The sequence below is a fragment of the Pecten maximus genome, chromosome 16, assembly GCF_902652985.1.
Source record: "Pecten maximus chromosome 16, xPecMax1.1, whole genome shotgun sequence".
Taxonomy (NCBI): Eukaryota; Metazoa; Mollusca; class Bivalvia; order Pectinida; family Pectinidae; genus Pecten; species Pecten maximus.
In genome coordinates this window covers 14,020,942-14,048,851 of record NC_047030.1, presented here as the reverse complement: position 1 = coordinate 14,048,851, position 27,910 = coordinate 14,020,942, and the positions used below count along the sequence as shown (strand labels likewise).

Here is a 27,910-nt window from a genome sequence, read left to right as displayed (position 1 = left end):
ACCAAAGGTGTGTGTGAGGATACTGTTCGCTACCTGTGCCATAGGTGTATCGTTAACTACCTGTGCCAAACGTATATCGTTAAGTTACATAGTGTATAGATAGGTATAACGGTTATTGAACAAAACTCTTACATGGAGGTGTATTATGTATGTGTGTGTGCTGTTTGTATCGGAAACACCAGTACATACTTTGGCAATGCCTTATAATACACAGGAGTCTTCGTAAACACATACAATGTCAGGACCTTCAACTTAACGACAAAATGAGCCCTCCTCATCCACTCCCTTGTGATTTTCCTAATATGGGGATGAAGAGTATTAATTCTACAATTTGGTACGACTAACACATGTGGAATAAATTGGTGATTTTACTGGATTACTTGTGGAGAGACTCTGAGGTCAGCCTACAGGACAAACTCCTGGGTGTCTTACCGTCACTATGCAGAATGACTCTAGCAATAATGGTAGGTTTCCAAATAAAACCATCAATCAATTAATTGTAGGCATTCAACAGCCTATACATTCATATTTATATAAAATCTTCTGTACCCATTCACAAGCAACCTGAATAAATACAAGTGATATATTTAAAAGGCATTATAAAGGTCATTTATCATCAATAAGATATGTGCCAACTATAGTATGTCATTTAAAGATTTTAAACATATAATGGTTGGAATTGAATTTAGTAGTTATCAATTCTATATGACAAGTTTCACCAGAGGCTACATGTATATTAGAAACCAATATCTTAAAAAAAAGCCATGCATAAGAATATTTGGGCCACATGTTTAATATGTGTAACACTTTTCTTAAAATCTAAATATTCAAACTTGTAATTAACTTTAAGTAATTCAAATAGGAAATGTTATTGTCTGTACAATACTGCCGTTTCTGATCAATATTGGGAACTTAGGAAAATGATGAGGAGGCTGGAGATTTGTCACATCAAGAATTGATGCGGTTAAAAAAATGAATAACTAAAGTAAAGGTATAAAAATTCATATGAATATAAAAATAAATGTATGTTACAATGAAATACAATAGTAAAGACTGATACAGGTGTATAAAGGTGATGATTTAGGGACAGTTCAGTGATGAAGACTGATACAGGTGTATAAAGGTGATGATGTAGGTACAGTTCAATGATGAAGACTGATACAGGTGTAGAAAGGTGATGATTTAGGGACAGTTCAATGATGAAGACTGATACAGGTGTAGCATACAGGTGTATAAAGGTGATGATTTAGGTACAGTTCAATGATGAAGACTGATACAGGTGTAGCATACAGGTGTATAAAGGTGATGATTTAGGTACAGTTCAATGATGAAGACTGATACAGGTGTATAAAGGTGATGATTTAGGGACAGTTCAATGATGAAGACTGATACAGGTGTAGAATACAGGTGTATAAAGGTGATGATTTAATGACAGTTCAATGATGAAGACTGATACAGGTGTAGCATACAGGTGTATAAAGGTGATGATTTAGGTACAGTTCAATGATGAAGACTGATACAGGTGTAGAATACATGTGTATAAAGGTGATGATTTAGGTACAGTTCAATGATGAAGACTGATACAGGTGTAGAATACAGGTGTATACAGGTGATGATTTAGGTACAGTTCAATGATGAAGACTGATACAGGTGTAGAATACAGGTGTATAAAGGTGATGATTTAGGTACAGTTCAATGATGAAGACTGATACAGGTGTATACAGGTGATGATTTAGGTACAGTTCAATGATGAAGACTGATACAGGTGTAGAATACAGGTGTATAAAGGTGATGATTTAGGTACAGTTCAATGATGAAGACTGATACAGGTGTAGCATACAGGTGTATAAAGGTGATGATTTAATGACAGTTCAGTGATGAAGACTGATACAGGTGTATAAAGGTGATGATTTAGGGACAGTTGAATGATGAAGACTGATACAGGTGTATACAGGTGATGATTTAATGACAGTTCAGTGATGAAGACTGATACAGGTGTATACAGGTGATGATTTAGGTACAGTTCAGTGATGAAGACTGATACAGGTGTATACAGGTGATGATTTAGGTACAGTTCAGTGATGAAGACTGATACAGGTGTATACAGGTGATGATTTAGGTACAGTTCAATGATGAAGACTGATACAGGTGTATACAGGTGATGATTTAGGTACAGTTCAATGATGAAGACTGATACAGGTGTAGAATACAGGTGTATAAAGGTGATGATTTAGGTACAGTTCAATGATGAAGACTGATACAGGTGTAGCATACAGGTGTATAAAGGTGATGATTTAATGACAGTTCAGTGATGAAGACTGATACAGGTGTATAAAGGTGATGATTTAGGGACAGTTGAATGATGAAGACTGATACAGGTGTATACAGGTGATGATTTAATGACAGTTCAGTGATGAAGACTGATACAGGTGTATACAGGTGATGATTTAGGTACAGTTCAGTAATGAAGACTGATACAGGTGTATACAGGTGATGATTTAGGTACAGTTCAATGATGAAGACTGATACAGGTGTATACAGGTGATGATTTAATGACAGTTCAGTGATGAAGACTGATATCATACAGCTTATTGAAGATATTAGGACTCATACTAGTGTGCAGGTGAGGGTTAATACATATTCTATATAAATTTCAATGATGAAGACCGATACAAATCAATTAAAATGAGGATTCATACAGGTGTATTAAAACAAGGATTAATGCAGGTGTATCAAAACAAGGATTCATGCAGGTGTATCAAAACAAGGATTCATACGGGTGTATCAAAACAAAGATTCATACAGGTGTATCTATACAAGGATTCATACAGGTGTATATATATATATATCTATACAAGGATTCATACAGTTGTATCTATACAAGGATTCATACAGGTGTATCTATACAAGGATTCATACAGGTGTATCTATACAAGGATTCATACAGGTGTATCTATACAATGATTCATACAGGTGTATCTATACAAAGATTCATACAGGTGTATCAAGACAAGGATTCATACAGGTGTATCTATACAAGGATTCATACAGGTGTATCTATACAAGGATTCATACAGGTGTATCTATACAAGGATTCATACAGGTGTATCTATACAAGGATTCATACAGGTGTATCTATACAAAGATTCATACAGGTGTATCAAGACAAGGATTCATACAGGTGTATCTATACAAGGATTCATACAGGTGTATCTATACAAGGATTCATACAGGTGTATCTATACAAGGATTCATACAGGTGTATCTATACAAGGATTCATACAGGTGTATCTATACAGGGATTCATACAGGTGTATCTATATATATACAAGGATTCATACAGGTGTATCAAAACAAAGATTCATACAGGTGTATCAAAACAAGGATTCATACAGGTGTATCTTATAATACAAGGATTCATACAGGTGTATCTATACAAGGATTCATACAGGTGTATCAAGACAAGGATTCATACCGTCACTATGCAGAATGACTCTAGCAATAATGGTAGGTTTCCAAATAAAACCATCAATCAATTAATTGTAGGCATTCAACAGCCTATATACATTCATATTTATATAAAATCTTCTGTACCCATTCACAAGCAACCTGAATAAATACAAGTAATATATTTAAAAGGCATTATAAAGGTCATTTATCATCAATAAGATATGTGCCAACTATAGTATGTCATTTAAAGATTTTAAACATATAATGGTTGGAATTGAATTAAGTAGTTATCAATTCTATATGACAAGTTTCACCAGAGGCTACATGTATATTAGAAACCAATATCTTAAAAAAAAGTCCATGCATAAGAATATTTGGGCCACATGTTTAATATGTGTAACACTTTTCTTAAAATCTAAATATTCAAACTTGTAATTAACTTTAAGTAATTCAAATAATTAAAGTAAATCAAAAGAAGGTTTCATACAGGTATATCAAGATGAGGATTAGTAAGGTGGGGTTGTGTACATTGCAATGAAATGAATGATACATTGTTCTAAGATGATTGAGGACTCATACAGATGGACCAATCAGGAAGATGTTTTGTACATGTTGAGCACTATTAGAAAAAAATACAGAGATGTATGAATAAAAGGATTCAAACAGGTGTATCAGAGTGCAATCTGAGGGTTAAATGTTACAAGTGTATTAAGTCGAGGTCAATACTGTCCATTATATCAGTGAAATAATACTGAACATTTCCCACAATCATGCCGCCATTAGATTTGTGTTTCCTAAACTGTAAGTGTCACTTCTCTTGTTGGGATGTGATAGGATCAGATTATATGTTCTTTGGTGTACAATGTATATACATGTTCCATTGTGCTATTCTGCAGCTATATGCACAAGAACAAATAATGATCGTTACAGAGCAATTTTCAAAACGGTATTATAGTGACACCTGCTACACAATGAAATCTTTGTTTGTGTAAAGTCAGGGATATATGGAAAACGCTTTATTGATATATTTACAAAAGCTACGAGTCTGTCAACACAGAATCTGAAAATACCCTACATATTCTATACACTAGGCCAACAAATTCTACATTTAATAGTGTGTAGGTTTACCTGTATATATATATCAAAATATATAAATATTACATAAATGATTTAAAGCACAAGTACTAAAATCTCTGAAGGTGATTATCTTTTATGCTTTTAGAATGATGTCTATTTCAACCAGTAGAATGTTTGTCATGTATACCAATATTGTGTTGACCTTCCGTATCTCTGGAGTGTTTGACTCGGATGTAGAGTGAATGAGAATATTGATTAAGCACTTAACAGATCCAGATTAATGTGTCAGAATGTAAATAATCTAAACCTTGCAGCAGTATTATCTATTGAGACCTAATGTTTGTATGTTACATGTACACTGTGGTTTGATGCTTCCTACCCGTGTTAGTTTTTGTTTAACTCAGAATCTGAGAAACTAGCTGCTGTGTCCTTGGGCAAGAAACTTTATGCTAATTAATCTGGATGACATATGATGGGTCGTCTATGTATTGTTCAGTGAGGTATACGTAGTCACCAATTAACTGCTACAAGCTAGAAGACCTCGCCTCAAAATGACCCTGGCTATTCTTGGGGTGATTAACCCAGTAAACAAACAAATAAACAAACAAAATGATGACCATGTAGTGCGCTATAGCTAGCATACAATAAGTATTGGAATCCCAGAACAAATGGAATATACTTGTACATATATATAGTGAGGAATTTACACTCTGATAAAAGTAAAGTGCCAGCAATTAATGCTATAAACCCATTTCTCACATAGGATTTAAACTTGAAAAAAATTAACTTATGTTTTGTATATATAATTTTGAAATGTGACGCAATAATGCAATAATAATATTTTATCTATAATTCTAAAATATACTGATAAGTTAGTGTGTTTACAGTTTGTATATTTTGGTAATATAGCACAGAAGAATTTATAAACCTCTTTGATCATATTGGAATTGTATATAAGTACATAATGGACTATATTATGTGGGACATGAATATCTTTATATGTGTGCCCAATAGGATCCATCATGCATATCACATCTCGTAAAGGGATCAACGCACTAAACAGGGCCTAGTGACTCCAGGTCCGTGATCAGCTGTGCCTTTTGTTGTTCTGAGTCCACAATCTGTTCTCCTATGTCTATAGGTATAATAAAAACCTACACATAGCACAAATTAAATTAGTCTTTATGTTCAAAACATCTGAACCATACTGAACGCATATGAGTTAAAATTTCTGTTTTTTGTTTTTGTTTTATGTTATTTATAACACAATGGAGACATTTGAAGTTTTTAAAGCATAATACATCATATGGTTGAGTTTTGCTTTTGAAAAAATCCTGATAAGCCTACTTTGAAATGTTAATTTGTTATTATTGTGTCTTCAGTATTATGGTGTTTTTATCATGATTACACTTCAGATACCTGAAGATTATGTGGAAAATTGTTCACATTGGTATTGTATCATGGCTACAAAACAATGTTTCAGAGTTATATAATATGGACTCTTTGCATGCCTATACACATACCCATTCATGTTTAGGGGAAGATGGCTTTATACAATATTGGCCCAAGAGAAAATGTTTAGATTTTTAAAAAAGTCCAGTTTTAGCTTAAAGATGTTTTTTTCAGGGATTTAATTTTTTGCTATTTTCAAAGAATCATAAAAAAGGCAACTTAATGAAGGAAATAAATTTTTAAAATTTAACCCATTGCACATTTTCTGCAAAAATGATCTTTAAAACCATGAAAATCTATGTCATAAAAACCCAGCTCAGCATTTATACAGCAGACCTCTAAGTCTGAAATATCATGCATCGCTGTCAGTGACGGGTATACAAGTTCCTGCATATTAATTGGTACCCAGATACCTTTAATGTCTACAGCATACACAACTTCATGTTCATTAAGGTGAATCATAAGGATTTTTCATCAATGATCGGAATAACAATTTTGCAGTGAAATAGCAGTTTAATTTACCATAAGTGCATATGAATGTAAAATTAAGACTCCGTGATATGAATTTAAGGGCCAGTCTGCATGGAGAAGGTTGAATGATGAAAAAAACCCCTACCTGAAAAGCATAAGTGTAATGTATTGATTGATACGTGTCAGCTATTTACCGTACGGTTGACTTGTGGAGGAAAAGAGAGCTATCGATTAGAGCCGATCTGGAAGCTGTAGACATATTGATATCCCCATATTGATTCTGGTCCGTCATTGTGCTCTGTCAAACTGTCTCTGTTTTGCCTTCTGTATGAGTGAAACCATAGCTGAACATGATGGACCTTTTATGGAGTTAATGTTCTAAATTGTGTACCAAAAGGTCCAATTTCTATGAGTTTAAATGCATGTGCTTTGAGTATTCTGTTCTTACGTGCAGAGCAGAAAATGCCAATATCACCTGTGATCATAATTCCTTTTCTTCCTTTTAAACATTTTATTTGAAAGAGGAAGAATAAGCCTTTGAATATTCATAAGCCTCCTTTATAATTGATTATAGTCAATATGATGTTTGCGATAGATATAATCTGTCTATACAGTGCCAGGTTGTTCTGGCACTTGGATTTACAAGTGTGTTAGCATGCATGTTGCTAGGAGAAAAAAACCATAGCCATTTTTACATTCTCTTTCATCATAATATAGTTCGATAGATTTTCATTTGTTTCTCGTGAGGAAATACAGGATTGAATTATTCAGCTTGAACTTTGTCGACTTTGTTTGAAAAATGCAAATGTTGAAGTATTTAAAAACATGAGGCGTCTGAGTGTAAGCTATAATTAAGGTGATATATAGCTGTCATTGCTTGAAGCTTTAAACTTTCAAGATATACTCTGAAAGGATTTTTATTATCACTTGTTAGTAGCAACGCCACAACAGTTGCCCGGCCAGTGTTAAACTTTGTGAGGAGTGATCAGGTACCTAACTCTCTGCTGATCTGCAGGACGATCACAGAATTTGATATATTTAATTGTCAAACGCAGACAGCCAGATCAGTGTCTGTTAATTTTCAAGGACTATAATGACATCATTTTGGAGAATCACACTCAGGTGAATTAAGTGCAGAAATTGATATACCTCATTGTAATGACAAAAATCGTAATAAGTAGTCATTTTGGTTGATTGGCGGACTGGATATTCAGAAGACATTTGAATTGTGTTATACAGAACAGCTGTATCTAAAGAGTTTTATATATCATAACACAGACTGGAGAGTGACTTATCTACATTGTATAAGGTCATGCTGCCTCCCTTACAATGTTCTGTAGCACTGCAATGTGCCGTGTCTAAAAACAAGAGGGTCACGCTGCACAGAGTGGATACTAATGACAAGACAAAGGTCACTAACTCTCTCGACCGGGCTAAGGCAACATATTTCTTTGATCGAGTTAGAATTCAGAGGAGAAACACCATTGCAGGGTTTGTGAGGGCAAGAGTATCATCAGGTAACAAGTCATTTAACCTTTGATCTGGAATTTGTGCCAAATGTATTTTTATTTTAATAACAGGATATTAATGATTATGATGACTTTTAATAATTACTGTGAATATAACGTATCATATACAACTTCAGAGAGGTTCATCAAGCCACATCTAATCAAGACTATTCTCATTGATATATTCCTAATGAGGTTTATTTGAAATCAAGCCACCATTAATCCAGTTGTTCCCTGGACTTATACCCAGTCTCTTAATCCAGTCACCACTAAATGCAGTTGTCCAGTCACCACTAAATCTAGTTATCCAGTCATCACTAAATCTAGTTATCCAGTCACCACTAAATCTAGTTGTCCAGTCACCACTAAATCTAGTTGTCCAGTCACCACTAAATCTAGTTGTCAAGTCACGACTAATCTGGTTGTCCAGTCACGACTAATCTGGTTGTCCAGTCACCACTAATCTGGTTGTCCAGTCACCACTTATCTGGTTGTCCAGTCACCACTAATCTGGTTGTCCAGACACCACTAATCTGGTTGTTCAGTCACCACTAATCTGGTTGTTCAGTCACCACTAATCTGGTTGTTCAGTCACCACTAATCTGGTTGTCCAGTCACCACTTTAAATCTGGTTGTTCAGTCACCACTAATCTGGTTGTCCAGTCACCACTAATCTGGTTGCCCCTCTATTATGCCTGGTTAATCTAAAATAGTCACTGTGATTTTAATGATTTTCTTTTTTATTTCACAGATCCAGGTGAGACAGAAAAGTCAGTTGCCCCAGGGTCAGCTCCCGGGTCAGTCCCGGGGTCAGCTCCTGGCCCTACCCCCGCTTCAGCTCCACCGGAAGTTTCATCATTGAAGGAAGATACACAGTCTAAATCAGTAAAAAAGATCGGGGGCAAGAAGTCCCCAGGGGGAAAACAATCCAAACTTCCATCATGCAGTCTTCCAAACAACATGCAGCCAACCTTTTACATAGGTGGAGGCAATGGTGTATCTCTGTAAGTACAGTTATCATTTAAATTACACGCACACACTGTCAATAAGTATTGAACATTATCAATTAACATGTCTTACATACTATCAATTAGTGTAACACACCGTCAGTCAGTGTAACACACTGTCAATCGGTCTAACAAATTGTCAGTTTTCCACACTATCAATTATTTTAACACATTGTCAATTAGTGCTACACACTATCAATAACTGTAACACTATCAGTTAGACACACTATCGATTAGTGTCACACACTATCAATTACTGTAACATACTATTAATTAGTGCCACACTATCAATTAGTGTCACGCAATGGGTCAATTAGTGTCACACACTATCAATCACTGTAACACACTATCAATTAGTGTCACATGCTATCAATTAGTGTCACACACTGTAAATTAGTGACACATGCTGTCAATTAGAGGTGTACACCGTTAATTGTTATACTATGTCAATTAGTGCTAAACCAGTCAAGTTATTGGTATACACTGTCAATTAGTGTTAAACCTGTCCAGCTAGTGGTATACACTGTCAATTAGTGCTAAACCAGTCCAATTATTGGTATACACTATCAATTAGTGCTAAACCAGTCAAGTTATTGGTATACACAGCCAATTAGTGCTAAACCTGTCCAGCTAGTGGTATACACTGTCAGTTAGTGCTCAACCTGTCAAGTTACTGGTATAAACTGTCAATTAGACAGTGTTAAACCAGTCCAATTATTGGTACATACAGTTAATAATTGTTAAACCAGCCCATTTATTGTTATAGACTGTGAACTAGTGCTAAACCTGCCCATTTATTGGTATACATAATTAGTGCTAAACGAGCACATTTATTGGTATACACTGTCCATTAGTGCTAAACCTGTCCATTTATTGGTATACACTGTCCATTAGTGCTAAACCTGTCCAATTATTGGTATAAACTGTCAATTAGACAGTGTTAAACCAGCCCATTTATTGGTATACACTGTCAATTAGTGCTGTAGTATCGCCAGTGTAGCAGAAACACAGGGTGACAATGTACTGGGAAAACACTTCTGTCAGAATTTTGCTGTCTAATTCAATTAGAGATTCACTGATTGCCAATTAGCAATATAATACTGGTATCAATTAAAACACTTAAGCCATTATTTATAGGAATAAGTGTTGCATATTAACAAGGTATAATTAGGGTATGTACTGGTCCAAAAGTCACAATCAATAAAGTCTATGATACCTATTTGTCTAGAGCGTGACACACCTGTATGTCTACCTGCATTTCTCTCGTTAATCAATGCCCAGCCTGTGACACCATAGGCCCATGATAGAATTGCACTTACTGTCCATTATCCGTCCCTAACTAATTCATTGTATTGACATATTGATGACTCTTTTGACAGAAAGGTGGTAACATTTCATGACTTGGTATCCAAACACACATTCAATTATATGATTCAATTACCTGCAAATATTTATTTGCCCTAGGAAAATGCATTTCCTATTTATAGTAATAACGATTAATTAAAACTGATAGCTAATCATTATATGATGACTCTGCTCTATTGAGGTGAAGTGTTCAGGTAGCTAGTGCATTAATATATAAATACTGTACACTGGGTACATGTGTGAAAGGAAACACAGGCCTAGCTGCCATTATTGGACCAGCTGGCTGACAGGAATCGAACCCGAGACCTCTGTTTGATAATCCATGGGTCTTTATTAACTGCATGAGCATATATATATATAAAAAGCATGCTTAATCAATGAAGTGACCATATGACAATACTACCTACCACATAATAATAGATCTAATTAGTACTATACGAATTTACACATGTAACATTTTTGTCACTAAATGTCAGTGTAACATACCCTCGAGTGTTTTCATTGGTTGCACTGGTATATACCTTTGATATCATGATATTAAGATTAGTGATATTATGTCATGAATGAGAAATTATACAACAAAAAGACTACCTCATTTACCACCACATCTTGTTTATAAAACCTTACAGAGTACAAGTTTCCTGATTGATAGAATATAAGTATCTTTAGAAAGCATTTTCTTTTCATATGAGTTTTTTAATGAAACATGTCTCAAAGTATTTATGGTGACTTACCACGACCTGCACATTTTAAAATAAAAATTTCCTAAGACTAAAGATCATATGAAATTAAAACACTGTAAGGACTCTATAATACAGGTACAGTTACAAGTCACACTCGTACTGACCCACTCCTGTATAAAACTTTTATATTATGTTGTATGATTTCTAGGGTGGAATCGGCTTTGACAGCAATGGGATGGAAAAGGACTATGGACAAGTACGACGAGCGATTCAAACTCAAGTGGACAGAGTGCAAGACAAGGATCAACTATGGCTCCCATAAGGAAGGTTTGTATCTTAAAATCAACCATAAACAGCTAGGATTTGTTTTATTCCTAAAAGTATGAGACATGCACTATTGTCATCTCAGGCAGTCGATTCAGGTTCCCTTCGTAGATTGAGTATTTTTTACAACGTTTCTCAGGTAAAACTGCTAGAAAATCATAACAAGCTTGTCGTTACAATCAAAACTGTTGACCATAGCATGAAACATCTCAGCACTCCTCTAAGCATTCAAATGATTATGATGAAGTACCCTTTCTGATCATGATTGCTGATGTAAACAGTATAGGCTGCTTCAGGACAGTTCACATCCCATGGTCCCCAGTATAACCTCAGGGAAATAGTTCTGACTGTATAATAAATAAAGGCATGAAACTGTATATTGCTGAGGTAAAGACTCATTGAATTTTATTTTTATGAAGCTTAATACAAGATGTATTGTTAAACAAATGTATGAAGCAACACAGCAAGGAATTGTCACAATTTGTACATTCTTTCCAGTAACACATTTATCTATAATAGCTAGCCAATGTTAAAGCAAAAGAACATACATGATAAGAAAGAAGAAGTCAATGGTTCACATTGGAGCAATTGATAAAATGTGTTGCAATGGACTCAACATCATTTGCTTCAACATCCTCCTTAAGAGGCCATTAAAGCTCCTAAGGACAAGACTTGTTGGTCATGGGAGGGAATCCTGTATCATCTACTGTATATCATTGATATTTTGTGTGGGATTTATTTTCATGTTAATAGTCGCAAGGAGAGTTAATCGTGATTATTTGTACAAATGACACCTTTGGATGGTTGCCAAGCTATTGGCTACTGATATAGGAGTCTTGTAGAGTCCATGGATCTAATAGTTCATCATTTACAAATTTTAAAGTCATTTCTAGTTAACCTTTGCAAAATCATATGTTTTTATGAATATATGTCTGAAGAGGTAAGTTTGGGAAACAAAGTGTTTGTGAAATCTAAGAGATTTACAGTACTCCAACATCCCCCAGAGGTCATCAGGCTTGAACATTCCCCATGGGGGCCTCTCATTATTTGCTTCAACATGGGGTCTCTCATTATTTGCTTCAACATGCAATAATTGGGGTCTCTCATTTTTTGCTTCAACATACAGTCTCCAAAGGGGCCTTGAAATATTTGCTTCAATATTCCCAAAAGGAATATTCCCATATTTTTGCTTCTGCAAACCCAATGGACCCCCTCTTTATGTTTCATTGTCCTTCAAAGGAGTTCCATATTATTTGCTTCAATGTCTGCCAAGAAAATATCACGTATCATTTACTTCAACATTCTTCAAGGGAGCATCATATAACTTGCTTCTCATGATAAGATATTCAGCATGTTACAGTAGGTTCCAAATGTTTAGGGATTCACCAGACACAGTAACTACAGCCTAATGTTCAGTTCACCCTACACTGGTATATATATTGGGACGTCTACTTACTGTGCAGTTCAGGTGAAATTTCAATTAAATAATACCCACTTACTAACTGATTGGCGATTATCAGCTTAAGGCATTGTTCAATGTCAAGAATATATACTGTGTAATAGTATTGAAAGTTTATATAACTTATTACTGTACAACAGTTTGTAGGTATGTTTGTATGTAGGTATGTTAAAATTTGTATGTAGGTATGTTTGTCATAAGGCCACCTAAAGGTCACCTGTTACTTAAATTATGTTTATAGAATATTTTTGAAACTGGCGGATTTAGCATTGATAAGCAAAGAGAAAAAAAACAATGTCATTTATATGTATTAGTCATCAACCTGTTTATAGATTCTTCTTAAACAGGTGGATTTAGCCTAGCTGGGCAAGAAAAAAAAGTGAAAAAAGAACAACAAACAAAAACAATATAATTGTATTTACCTGTTTATTTCCCCAAGCTGTATATAGACGTCCAGTTATCATTCGCTCATGCACATATAAACAGAAATATATATGTATAGGGAAAATGTTTATCAAATATCAAATCATAATTTTCGAATTTATTCTGCAAGATGACAGTTACACTGCTATATAGAGTTTAAGGTTATTTCCTCATTGGAAAGTTTTCAGGGATTATTCTCCTTCGTCTCTTGAGTTCAGTATTACAGTACTTCCAATTAATTTGTTCTGCAGATTGTATATAATAATGTCACCGCATTAGCTGAGAGACTGATCTTGTGTGAGTTTTTAGTCTACAGGTATACTCGGTGATCTTGTGTGAGTTTTTAGTCTAGAGGTATACTCGGTGATCTTGTGTGAGTTTTTAGTCTACAGGTATACTCGGTGATCTTGTGTGAGTTTTTAGTCTGCAGGTATACTCGGTGATCTTGTGTGAGTTTTTAGTCTACAGGTATACTCGGTGATCTTGTGTGAGTTTTTAGTCTACAGGTATACTCGGTGATCTTGTGTGAGTTTTTAGTCTACAGGTATACTCGGTGATCTTGTGTGAGTTTTTAGTCTAGAGGTATACTCGGTGATCTTGTGTGAGTTTTTAGTCTACAGGTATACTCGGTGATCTTGTGTGAGTTTTTAGTCTACAGGTATACTCGGTGATCTTGTGTGAGTTTTTAGTCTACAGGTATACTTGGTATCTGCTTAAGAAGATATGGTTTGATATTTCATCATCTCAAATCCATGTGTTTAATCAGCCATATTAATTGTTTACATTTAGGAACATGTATAATACATTCGTATGATGAATGAACTACATCTGATACATTCAAGGATTGATGCCATGTCTACAATGGCAGATTTGACCATGCAAGATGTTGCTTTTGTTGTCAATGCATGACGACATGATCTTTAATCAATATAGCCAATGAGAACGTTAAATAAAATCTGCATTGATCCGACTGTAGCTGATGAGAATGTCTGTAACACCATGCAGCTATGTTTCTCTGACTGTATCCAATGAGAATGTCTGTTAAATATCAGCTTATGATGTTTGTCTGACTGTATATCGCCAATGAGAATATCTGTAACATCAGCTGTGTTTGTCTGATATGTATAGCCAATGAGAAAGTCTGTAACATCTGTGCTTGTCTGGCTGTATAGCCAATGAGAATGTCTATAACATCTGTGCTTGAATAGCCAATGGGATTAATGTCTGTAATATCTGTCTGACAGGAGATCAGCTGGTGAACCACATCCCCAATGGAAACCTCCTCACCAATAAACTGGGCTTGCTCAACAGTCTTCAGGAGTATGAACGGGTCACACTCAGTACCAAGGGGAGACCACCCCGATTACGATTCACAGACTTTGTCCCAGAGACCTACAGGCTAGACGAAGCAAAAGATAAAGAAGAATTTCTGAAAATTTATCAAGGTAATTTATAACTGTACCAATGTCAGAATAGCATCTTTCTCTTCAATGATGCAATAGCTATGTATTGCTTTAGGTTGTAATTTGCTTCTAAAATTATTTAAAGAAAAGACAATTTAAAACTGTTTATTCCTAAATATGTTTTAAGATTTTAGTGCTCTATAATTAATTCAGGCTTAAATTGCCCTCCTTGCAGCAAGATTATTCAAGGAATTGATCAACACATATTGAAATTTAATATTTCAGATGGAGAAATGTGGATATGCAAGCCAACAGGGTTAAACCAAGGCAAGGGAATCTTTATCATCCGCTCCTATGACGAGATCATCAAACTATTGGAGGAGAGGGTTCACAAAAAGGAACAGGCTCAAAAGGGCACCAAGCCACTTATGACAAGGGTCGTGCAAAGGTCAGGGTCAAAAAAGTTTAAAAGTCAAACAGGGGTCAGCAGAAGTTCAAGTTAGTGGTTAGATGTTATAATAAAGAGGTCAAACGAGTTCACAGAAAATAAAGTTAAACTGATATTAAAAGTTAAGAGGTCCAATTAAAAAGGTAAGAAAATGTTCTAAAGGTCATGAACATTGCACAATGTTAGAGGTCAGAGGTTTTGCAGAGTTCAAAGTTCATACAAAATTAGACAAATTTATTGAAACACATAAAAAATAGAGGAAGAACTACATGCATTAATTTTGGCCTATTATGAAAGAATTATGCTTCTTAACTAGTTGTGTTAGTGAAATATATTTTTGATATAAAGTTTTTGTTTTTAAGAAGTGAAAAAACTAAGATTAATATTTCTAGTAAAATATGGAAGATTTTAAAGATAATGACTAACAGGGGATTTATTGTTCTTTACTAGGTATATAAATAACCCCCTACTGCTGGACAGCCGGAAATTTGATATACGTGCGTACATGTTGATTGGAAGTACAGTTCCGTTTCTTGTCCTTTATCACAAAGGATACGTACGTCTCTGCTGCACCAAGTACGACACAAAGGACACAAGTCTCATGACACATCTCACCAATCAGGTAAAGGCTTACAAATCACACACAACCAATCAGGTAAATTAAGGCTTACAAATCAACAATATGGGACACACACAACCAATCAGGTAAAGGCTTACAAATCAACAATATGGGACACACACAACCAATCAGGTAAAGGCTTACAAATCAACAATATGGGACACACACAACCAATCAGGTAAAGGCTTACAAATCAACAATCAAAATAAAGTATATATTTAAGCATGTAGGAATGTGTTGGATGTGCTTTGTACAGTTGTGATTGCTTGTGAAAATAATAGTTCCGTTTTAAACTAATAGGTTTTGCTTCATTTGTCTTTTGCATTGCTCAAATTTAGTTAAGCTGGTAATATTTAGTGTATAATCATTGAAAGCAAAAGTACATTGATATGTCATACAAATTGTTTATGGGTAAACGAAATTGTTATAAAAATAAACACCAAATTAACTGTTTTTAGCTTGCCTCTTGAAGAGAAGGGGAGCTTATGGAATGGCATCAATAAACTCCTTATAAGTGTACTGGGGCTATAGTATTTGGTTTCAGGGTTGCCTGTGGGTCTTACGATTACTTCTTACAATGTTAAGTTTTTGGTGTAAGTGTTGAAAGGAATCAGTCAACTCATTTATAAGTGTACATTTGGTTTCAGGTAGGTCAAAGTCATTTGGTCAAAAGTCAAGGTCATATTTGGTATCTGTTCACTGATGAACATTTGGTTAAGACATTATGAATTGTTCAGAACATAACAAGGAGTCATTCTACAAAAGGTCAAGGGCACTGAGTCAGCGGCCAAGGTCACATTTTGTATCTTTTTACTGATAAAAATTTAATTATGACAATATGAAGCAAGCTAGTAAGAATTAAACATGTTGTCACTGATTAAAAATAAGGTAATTGGGTCAAATGTCAGGGTCACGTTTTGTATGTTTTTGTTAATGAAAATTTTGTCCTGACAAGAGAAGCAAAAGTGTTCAGAATTAAACAAGGCATCAATTGACCAAATATCAAGGTCATGGTGTAAAGGTCATTGTTACTGGGGTCAGAGGCCAAGGTTACATATTTATCACTGATAAAAATTTAGTTATGAGATAATGAATCAAAGTTGGTTGGAATTTAAATGAGTCTACTTGACAAATATAAAGGTCACTGCTTATGGGTCAAGGTCCAATTTTGTACCTTTTCACCAACATTTTGGGAAGACTTTATGAGGTAAAGTTGGTCAGAATTAAACAAGGAATCAACTGTCCAGAGATCAAGGTCCTGGGCCAAAGGTAAAGCATGTTTGGTCCAAAAGGTCAAGGAAAATTAGTCGAATCTAACAGAAGAGTTTTATACTGGTATTTCCATTTGTGTTACCCCATAGTTATGGAGGCTGACGTGTATGATGTCTAGTTTGCTCTCTTGCCACAATGTTTTCTATAATGTAAAGCCTAATTAAAGTAATTCATACTATGTCTGTTTCTGTTACAATTTTTACTGTTAGGATACCAGTATAGTGCTAAATAGATTCTAGATTGTGAACTTACCCCCTAATGCCAGTGTGAGGTTTAGTCTTACAATGTGAGTCAAGTTTTATACGGATGACATTACTCTTGTGTATTATTTGAGTAACATTAACCTATGTGAGAGACAGGGACCTGATCCTATTTTTGTATTTGTTCTCGATAGTTTGTCCAGAAGAAGGACCCCAACTACAAGGAGAATAAAGAGGATTCAGCATGGTCAATGGATAAATTCAATGACTATGTCAATCAGCATATAAAGTCACAGGCAAATATAGAACATGACTGGGTCTACAATACCCTTACTGTAAGTACAACAACCAATCAAATTGTACCATTTATATTACAACCAATCAGGTCCCTAAGTATACCAACCAATCAAGATTTACTGAAGATGATACAACCAATGAGATATCTAATTCTAACAACCAATCAAAACTTAACCACTGTTAATTCAACCAATCAGAACATTTACTGCAAGTCAGCAACCAGTCATATTTGTCAAATAATTTTTTAATGAGTGGCAATTAGTAGAAACCTGATTATTTAATTAATGTAAAAAATTAGTTCCTTGTTAAGGAAAACATTTTTTTTTAGATTAGCAGACCTAATTTTCTGCAAGGCCTTTCTGTCTTAATTCATATTATATTGTTACATATACATGTATATATATGGTGACAGCATTCAGATATAAAAAAATATATACACTGTATATCAAAATGCAAGCTATGGACTTTAAAGGGAGGTAACTGATGTACATGGCAGCATATACCCTTAAATGAGGAAACAAACCAATAACAATAGTAATATTATTTGTACTTGTAGAAACAAATGCAGAAGATAATGATCCACTGCTTCAACAGTGTAAAACACAAGCTGCAGGCTAGAGTGGGCTATTTTGACCTGTTCGGCCTCGACTTTATGGTCGATCAAGACATGAAGGTAATCAAACTACATAACCTTTAACCTCTGTTTCGAGCCTCTATATTGGGTATACACCACAGGGGCTTGACACGTTCTGATTTCACTGAATGAATGTCCCCATATCACTAATATCATTGACATACCATATGGACTTGACATGTTCATATAATGTTCCAGAATGAAATATTATCCCAGGGTCCGACTCCCAGATCAATATTACCCCAGGGTCCGACCCCCAGATCAATATTACTCCAGGGTCCGACCCCCAGATCAATATTACTCCAGGGTCCGACCCCCAGATCAATATTTCCCTAGGGTCCGAACCCCAGATCAATATTATCCCAGAGTCCGAAACCAAGATCAATATTGCCCTAGGGTCCGACCCCCAGATCAATAGTACCCCAGGGTCCGACCCCCAGATCAATATTACCCCAGGGTCCAACCCCCACATCAATATTACCCTAGGGTCCGAACCCCAGATCAGTATTATCCCAGGGTCCGAACCCCAGATCAATATTACCCCAGGATCCGACCCCCAGATCAATATTACCCCAGGGTCTGACCCCTAGATCAATATTACCCCAGGGTCCAACCCCCACATCAATATTACCCTAGGGTCTGAACCCCAGATCAGTATTATCCCAGGGTCCGAACCCCAGATCAATATTACCCTTGGGTCTGACCCCAAGATTAATATTACCCCAGGATCCGACCCCCAGATCAATATTACCCCAGGGTCTGACCCCTAGATCAATATTACCCCAGGGTCCAATCCCCACATCAATATTACCCTAGGGTCCGAACCCCAGATCAGTATTATCCCAGGGTCCGAACCCCAGATCAATATTACCATGGTCCGACCCCAAGATTAATATTACACCAGGGTCCGACCCCCAGATCAATATTACCCCAGGATCCGACCCCCAGATCAATATTACCCCAGGATCCGACCCCCAGATCAATATTACCCCAGGGTCTGACCTCTAGATCAGTATTATCCCAGGGTCCGAACCCCAGATCAATATTACCCCAGGATCCGACCCCCAGATCAATATTACCCTAGGGTCCGACCCCCAGATTAATATTACCCTAGAGTCCGAACCCCAGATCAGTATTATCCCAGGGTCCGAACCCCAGATCAATATTACCCTAGGGTCCAACCCCCAGATTAATATTACCCCAGGATCCGACCCCCAGATTTATATTACCCCAGGATCCGACCCCCAATTCAATATTACCCCAGGGGGACATACTCAGGGGTAATATTTCATTCTGGGTCATAAAGAACATGTCAAACCCCTGTGATAATATTGTACTTGAGTAAATATGATTTTCCATAATTTTAACTAAAGTTATCTGGCTGTCTACTTTTAATGATAAATAGTAAGGTACAAAGAAAACAACTCCTGGACATGATTTTGATAAGATACATATGCTTGTAAAAAGAATTGTATTTTCATGTTAAAATGTTTTTACAGTTAATTTTATTGTATTATATTGGGCTTGCTGTGTGATATTTGATAGATAACACTATGTAAGATGTGAATGTCTGTTTTAGGTTTGGCTGATTGAAGTCAATGTTAACCCAGCGCTCCATTGTAACTGTTCAGCACTGAAGGAGGTCATCCCACTAGTTGTGGAGGAATCACTACGTAAGTCATTAAAGAAAACTTTTACCAGAAGTTATGGCCTGACTGATTCAAAAACTTCATGACTCAGATGTTAATTAAACACCAGAAAAAAAAATTGATTCTGTTTTAAAAATTACAATTTCCTGTAAATCCACAAAGCTTAAACCAATGAATTGAGGTCTCAAAAATAAGGCTTCAACATGAAAGAGGACCTCTGATTGACTTCTATGTCTAATTCTAAAAAGTGAACTACAAAAGTTATTATAAATGGTTAATATGTTCACCAGCAGTTTTATTTATTTCTATTTTTTTAGATTTATCATCTTATCAAAAAATGAAGATAATAGAGGAAAGAACCAGTAAATAATAAAAAAAAAAAAGTAAATTAAGTCTACATGACAGTCCCAAGTTTGTATGTGTTCCTGAAATCATAGGATATGTTAGTGTTGCAGTCAATGTCCATTGGTCAGTAAAAAAGGGCCTTCTCCTTTCTCTTACAGTGCAACATCCCTTCATCCATCACCAAACTATAAACATATCATCATTTCCATGAGTATACCTCAAACATAAATCAAGGTCACAAGGTCAATATCTAGGTCACTGTTACTATAATTAGAATTTACACACATGAAAATTATCATCTGCTCTTCACAGATATGAATTTTCCTTCAAATGTCACCTAGCTATTATAAAGACATGTGACCAGTTAAGTGTTGCCTTGAGCAAGTTGTTTTTAATTAAGTGATATTACACATCACCAGTTTTAGGATCTTGTTAAAGAGTTTGTAATTCAAGGCCATCAGGTCAATATTGAGGTCACCATTATCATAAATAGAAACACAGGGAATCGTTATCCTAGCTTGCTACATCACTTCAGTGTTTGTCTATACATACATTATTGTATATTCTACCATGTTTGCTATGCAACGCCATTTTTGATTGGTTTAAAACCATGTATTATTTTCCAATAACCCACGCTCGTGCCAATAATACACGGTCGTGAATCACGGCTGTTACAATTTTATATATCTAATATTCACCGATTTTTTTTAAAAGGTTACTATAGCCTAGTGGGCTAAAGGGTTTGTCTTTCAATAATTTTTTATCACGAAGCGAGTTCGAATCCTACGGAGGCCTCCTTTTATATCCTTTTTTTAAATTTCAAAATCAATGCCATATGATAGATGCTCTTGATCGTAGTACTGTATTGCCTGTATATTTCATCAACAAATAATGCAATACTCAAGAAATAAATTACAAGGTTTTCTCGGGGTTTCTTTGCTGGTTTTCTATTAGAAAGAGGTCGATCTCAGAACTAAACAGTACATGGTAGAATAGAAATAATCAACTTTGACTCGTGTATTGTTGCCGGATATACAACTCGGACTCGGATATTTTGCAATTTTAATTAATAACTCAGGCCTGTGGCCTTCGTTATTAATTTAATTGCAAGATATCCTCGTCCTCGTGGTATATCCTGCAACAATACACGAATCATTGTTAATTATTTCTTAAATTAATATTTTTGTTGTAAATTGCAGCTTGGAGCATTCATGTTGATTTTTTAATCAAATTGCTTTTCGTCCATAATTTTCCAAAAGTTGTTAGTGCAAAGGTTCTTTATGCATCTCTCTCATATTTCATTTAGGTAGGTGCAATTGACTTCTCTGTCCCTAGTTACATAAGCATGAACAATTTTAAGACTGATTACAAAACAAGATGGCCGACAAGCAACCATTTTGAATTTTGTCAGTTGAAGTTTGTTGTCACTACTTCTCAGACAGGTCTTCATGGATCTCATTAATCCGTAGCTACTTGTGCATAGATCCCTCTGGGATCTCTTGTAATAATGTTGTCTAGTTTATTATCTACTTTTACTTACAGTATATTGTTTTACTCCACAGATATCAGTATAGAGTGTTTTGAGAAGGCCAAGCGACATCAATCCTTACTTCCCCTTAACTCTCAGCGTGGCTTTTGTGTGTTATACTGTGGGACTCGTCCATTTTATGTGTCTTCCCGGTCCACGCGCAGTGTATCGCCCGTAAAAGACTCTTCAAATGAGAGATCACGGACGACTGTAGCAAGCACTGCTGTAGCGCGGAACGCATCTCCGGTGAAGAGTCATCGTATGATGACTAACAGTACACCGGTGGTAGGAGCTTCAACAGGCAATAAAAACACAGAGGCTAGTGTGAAGGAATGTAGCCCGGAAACAATTGTATCCAAACCTGTGCCAACAGCGGATGATTTAGTGGCATTAAAAATGACTCATAGCAATGCAAACAAAAACAACTCCAATGACACTGACGCTCAAGTGGTTGAAGAAACGGCTGTAACAACAAAAGATGCATCGTGTACTAAAACAGAATCCGCTCCTACAAACAAAGATACATCTTCCAATAGCACCAAAACTACAGTCACAACTAACACGGCCACAACTAACACGGCCACTAACACGGCCACAACTAACACGGCCACAAAAGACACGACTACTAAAGACACGGCTACTAAAGACACAACTACTAAAGACACGGCCACAAAAGACACAACTACTAAAGTATCAAATGCTGACACTAACAATCGGACAAAAACGGCAGATGTTACAAGTAAATTTGCCAATAAGTCCGCTGTGAAGTCAGTCGATACTAAAAATAAGCCAATATTGCTCAGGACAAGTACTTCCTCTAAGCCAACTTTATCATCGATGGCCAAAACCACAACATCAAGTGAAAACGTAAAAAACCCTGTCAGTGCTCCAATAAAGACTGTTGTCTTGACGACCACACTACCAACACTTTCACTGACAACCTCTAGTAGTTCTAATGTTCCAACCCAGCATATAAAGAGTGAAGTTTTCACGTCTAGTACAAACAGTAACGGGGAAATACCAAAATCGACTTCCACATCCTCAGGGTCTAGTGCTGGTGGCCATACCTGGACTCTAGGCTCCAACGGCCTCCAAATGAACGGTCCTGAGTCAGCTCTCACCACCAAACCGGCTATCTTGTTTCCAGGTATTGCTGGAGCCAGCTCAGCCTCATCTGGCCACGGGGACACAAGTCTGTCTACATCTTCTTTACTTGGTCATAGCCAGAGTAGCACCACTCTATTACTTGGCTCCAATTTTACTGGAGCTTCTGATAATACCCTGGCACGCCCGTCCTCAAAAAGCACATTGACATCTGCACACAGAAGGAATAGAGACAAAGACAGGCCTGATCGTGGAAACTAATAATCGATTGGTTTAAACATTTAGTCAACTGTAAACTTTTAAATTTTACTAGATTTTCTTAAAAATCAATTTAAAGTGCAAAATTATGTAAGTTATGTTTTTGTATGGTTAGCCGTATCATGTTAAAAAACTATATATAAGAGATATAATAATACATGTACTATATTATTGGCCATGTAAGGTTTACCTGAAAAAGTTTGAGGAGTGAAAACTAAATCCCATGTTTTTATTTTACAATTAATTCAATCAATAATATTGTTTTTCAAATACATGTATATATATTATCTCAGTATAGCAACAGTATTGTTATTTTTCTCAAAAGCATTTAAATTTATTTAATTTTGTGTAGCTAGGTTCAATCAATTAAGATTTTCATTACCAGTACACTCAGACATTACCTGGGTCAGTATCTTGTACAATTTTTAATTTTTGTTGTTTCTGTGTAAACTTAAAATCTATAAATATTTATCAAACCAAAAATATTTTTAAAACATTGTTTAATTTTATTAATTTCATTTAATCTTCATGTAATACCTTATAAGTTGCAATAGCTCTTAAACATACAATTTTGATTACAGTTAGTTTCAGTCTTTTGCTGTGGATTTTTTTGAGACCAAACCCACAAACAAAATGTCGTTTTCACAGTAATTAAAAGACACTGATCCTGTAAAATTCAATCTCCCTTTTTGGAAAGTTTTGACTAACAAGTTACAATTGATTTTATGATGTGAATGTATTAATTACCACAAACTGAAAAACTGGAAATGTGTCAACAGTACCACATTATACACAGTATTATACAAGTCTGTATTGTATACAGTCAAACTGCCAAGCTAAGTGACCACCCGAGTTAAGCAACTCCTTCTCATATGTGACCATATTGTTTTCCTCCAAATGTAAAATACTGTCATAGTAACCTAAACCTGGATTAAGAGACCACCTGTCATATATGACCTTTATTGTGCCAAGATCCCACTGAAGGTCAAATATGACAGGTATGACTGTATATATATGGGGTGCTTTTGACTTGTACTAAGTATAATGAGTACAGTACATGAGTATTCATACAGTATCAGAGAAAAAGATTACTAAGATAATGAAAGCTGAATACAAGTGTAGCGGGACTGGACTGGGTCAATCATCGGTGACCAGGTAGCTCAATTGGTAGAACATCCGGCTAGTGTTCGGAGGTCCTGGGTTCGAACCCCGGTCTGGCCGCTACATTTTCCCCTCTCCTGTTACACAAGGAAATGGGAAGTTTTTCACGACAACTGAACGATAAAAATGCAATGATTACAACAGAGATATAATATATCAATTTGTGTAGACATGTTTGAATCCTTGGCTGTATATCCTGTATTTTATATATATTTTGAAAGAGGAAATTATCTCCCTTTAACAGGGTTCTCTTACACTTGTTAATGTTTTATAAAAATAATTTATTTTGTATAGAACCGTTTACATGTCTGTGATATCTCATTTCATCATCCAGAACTTAATTGTTGTTTTGTGATGAATTGTATCTAATTTATTACAATCCTATCATCAATGATCATTTTGGTAACATATATAATACTGTATTTATCCCCAAGTGGGCCCCCAGCCTTCCCTAACATATATAATACTGTATTTATCCCCAAGTGAGCCCCCAGCCTTCCCTAACATATATAATACTGTATTTATCCCCAAGTGAGCCCCCAGCCTTCCCTAACATATATAATACTGTATTTATCCCCAAGTGAGCCCCCAGGCCTTCCCTAACATATATAATACTGAATTTATCCCCAAGTGAGCCCCCAGGCCTTCCCTAACATATATAATACTGTATTTATCCCCAAGTGAGCCCCCAGCCTTCCCTAACATATATAATACTGTATTTATCCCCAAGTGAGCCCCCAGCCTTCCCTAACATATATAATACTGTATTTATCCCCCAAGTGAGCCCCCAGCCTTCCCTAACATATATAATACTGTATTTATCCCCCAAGTGAGCCCCCAGCCTTCCCTAACATATATAATACTGTATTTATCCCCAAGTGAGCCCCCAGCCTTCCCTAACATATATAATACTGTATTTATCCCCAAGTGAGCCCCCAGCCTTCCCTAACATATATAATACTGTATTTATCCCCAAGTGAGCCCCCAGCCTTCCCTAACATATATAATACTGTATTTATCCCCAAGTGGGCCCCCAGCCTTCACTAACATATATAATACTGTATTTATCCCCAAGTGAGCCCCCAGCCTTCCCTAGTGTAAGTGTCAAATTAGTTTAGTATTAATCATTGGGGAGGGCTTATTTAATTTGTTAACCACTTTTAGCTTTCTATTTTAAAACTGATGGTTCTGCAAAATTGAAGAGGCTAGAAAGGCTTATTCCTGGACTGAGGCTTATTTGTGGGTATGCAGGTATTTATTTATAGATAAATACAGTACATTCCCTGTGTTGGCTGTCTGACCATGCACTTAGTTATATATAAGTTTTGTGAGCTGCAGGACTTTCTCATACTTATTAAGCAGTTATATTGCTTCTGTGTGGTTTTTTATTGTTGAATACTGTTGTAGTTCTGGGGATTCCTTCTAATAATTCTATAATTTTATGTATTTCATTGTATTTTGCAGTCATGTTTATTTGTTTGTTTTTTCTAAATTTTGTTTCAGTGTGTAATTATGTGTATGAAACCCCTACCAAGCGAAAACCCAAAGAGGCTGTAAAAACTAATTTAAAGCTTTCACATAAAAAATGTATATAAACTTCATCAATGAATATTTTAAGAAAATAAGTATATTTTTTTGTACAGTGTGTAATTAAAGTACAGGAACCGTACAGAAGCTCCTTGTCAAGCGTACAATTTTCTTTTAAAACTTTACCTACACTGTATAAATCAGAGAGATTTACAGTATATGTTATGGTTGCATGATGTATACGTGTGAGCTTTAAATGTCATCACATTCCAGGTTTTATAAAAATACACCAGTAATACACTGGCTCACGATTGTTTAACTGTAATTGTTTTTTAACTGTTTTTGCTTTGTCGTTAAAAAGATTTTTTACTGAGCATTATTGAATATTTATCTGTTAACAAAGCAACTGTGATGTTAGCTTTAACTGTTCATAAGCTGAAATCAAAGCAACTGTGATTTAATTAGTTGAAATGATTCAAATCTGTGATTATGTTATTTCAAGTCTCATTAATGTAAAATTTAAATCCATAAAACAAGTCATGGTTACTAAAAAAACAAAGGCTGATTGGTGTTGCATTACTCCACCAAACACTAAATGCATTAACACATTAAATTTCATTGCAGTTATATCTGTAATTCTTACATAAAATACATGTAAGCATGCCAATTTTCTTTTTTAAACAGAAATCCAAATTCCTCATGCATTATTTGTTTCTTGAAAAATGGCCTATTTGACGCATGTCAGAAAAATGAAAGCATGGTTTCCATGAACTGTTACCATAGATATCGTAACAAACATCATCCTGTAAGGTTTCCGTGAACTGTTACCATAGTTATCGTAACAAACATCATCCTGTAAGGTTTCTGTGAACTGTTACCATAGTTATCGTAACAAACATCATCCTGTAAGGTTTCTGTGAACTGTTACCATAGTTATCGTGACAAACATCATCCTATAAGGTTTCCGTGAACTGTTACCTTAGTTATCGTAACAAACATCATCCTGTAAGGTTTCCGTGAACTGTTACCATAGTTATCGTAACAAACATCATCCTGTAAGGTTTCCGTGAACTGTTACCATAGTTATCGTAACAAACATCATCCTGTAAGGTTTCTGTGAACTGTTACCATAGTTATCGTAACAAACATCATCCTGTAAGGTTTCCGTGAACTGTTACCATAGTTATCGTAACAAACGTCATCCTGTAAGGTTTCTGTGAACTGTTACCATAGTTATCGTAACAAACGTCATCCTGTAAGGTTTCTGTGAACTGTTACCATAGTTATCGTAACAAACATCATCCTGTAAGGTTTCTGTGAACTGTTACCATAGTTATCGTAACAAACATCATCCTGTAAGGTTTCTGTGAAATGTTAGTTATCGTAACAAACATCATCCTGTAAGGTTTCTGTGAACTGTTACCATAGTTATCGTAACAAACATCATCCTGTAAGGTTTCCGTGAACTGTTACCATAGTTATCGTAACAAACATCATCCTGTAAGGTTTCTGTGAAATGTTACCATAGTTATCGTAACAAACATCATCCTGTAAGGTTTCTGTGAACTGTTACCATAGTTATCGTAACAAACATCATCCTGTAAGGTTTCCGTGAGCAGTAATCATAAACAGCATCATCCTCACTGTTATTACATTGACGTAATTCTACAATCTAGCTTTGACAGTTCATGTATTTATCATAAGAATCATCCTGCAAAGTTTTCATGATCTAGCTAGAACCACATTTATCATAACAATGCATATTGCATTGAACTGAAATTCTGAACACATTGTCAAGATAAGATAATATACCATTGTTTTTTTCTTTCGTCCTGTGACGAGTCCTGGAGGTAATATCTACGTACCTATTTTCTGTGTGTATGTAAGTATGGTTTAGTTTTATTTGTAAAATATATTTTCCAAACTACAAGTGCCTTTAATACAAATGAATCTAAATTTGGAGGTAAAAAGATATGAAATCTGAAAATTTGGGTTTTGTTTGAGATATTTTTATGAAGATATATTAACTAGTGTGTATTCAATAACTTTGGTACTTTTACAATTGAGTTGAAATTGATAATGACTTTATAAACATCATCAGTGTATTTATGTACAGATCTACGAAAACAAGACATTTTTCATATACATGTAATGGTTATAGTCTAAGATAAGTGCTTAAAATATACCTCCATGTCACGTATCTATATATTGGTGTGAGATTGTGTAATTAGCTATTGTTTGTAAGC

General features: G+C 35.5%; 1 protein-coding gene across 2 annotated transcripts; it reads left to right on the top strand.

Moving 5' to 3' along the window:
* Window positions 1-21: 21 nt before the first annotated feature.
* LOC117345279 (protein polyglycylase TTLL10-like) lies at window positions 22-24,355 on the top strand. Of its 2 annotated transcripts, none has more exons than XM_033908329.1 (10): window positions 22-464; window positions 8,710-8,962; window positions 11,222-11,340; window positions 14,464-14,664; window positions 14,908-15,070; window positions 15,521-15,692; window positions 17,356-17,496; window positions 18,015-18,131; window positions 19,672-19,765; window positions 21,649-24,355. In XM_033908329.1, the coding sequence occupies exons 1-10, from the start codon at window positions 440-442 to the stop codon at window positions 22,977-22,979; spliced, it is 2,616 nt and encodes an 871-aa protein (XP_033764220.1). In that variant the 5' UTR covers window positions 22-439; the 3' UTR covers window positions 22,980-24,355. The 2 variants fall into 2 exon arrangements, with proteins under 2 accessions (XP_033764220.1, XP_033764221.1); XM_033908330.1 differs by lacking the exon at window positions 22-464 and adding an exon at window positions 3,476-3,507.
* The last annotated feature ends 3,555 nt before the right edge of the window (window positions 24,356-27,910 follow it).

Coding starts and splice junctions, on each gene's coding strand:
- LOC117345279 (XM_033908329.1), top strand. CDS start 440: ATGCAGAATGACTCTAGCAATAATG. Junction 465..8,709: donor GAATGACTCTAGCAATAATG/GTAGGTTTCCAA, acceptor TTTATTTCACAG/ATCCAGGTGAGACAGAAAAG. Junction 15,071..15,520: donor ATGACAAGGGTCGTGCAAAG/GTCAGGGTCAAA, acceptor GTTCTTTACTAG/GTATATAAATAACCCCCTAC.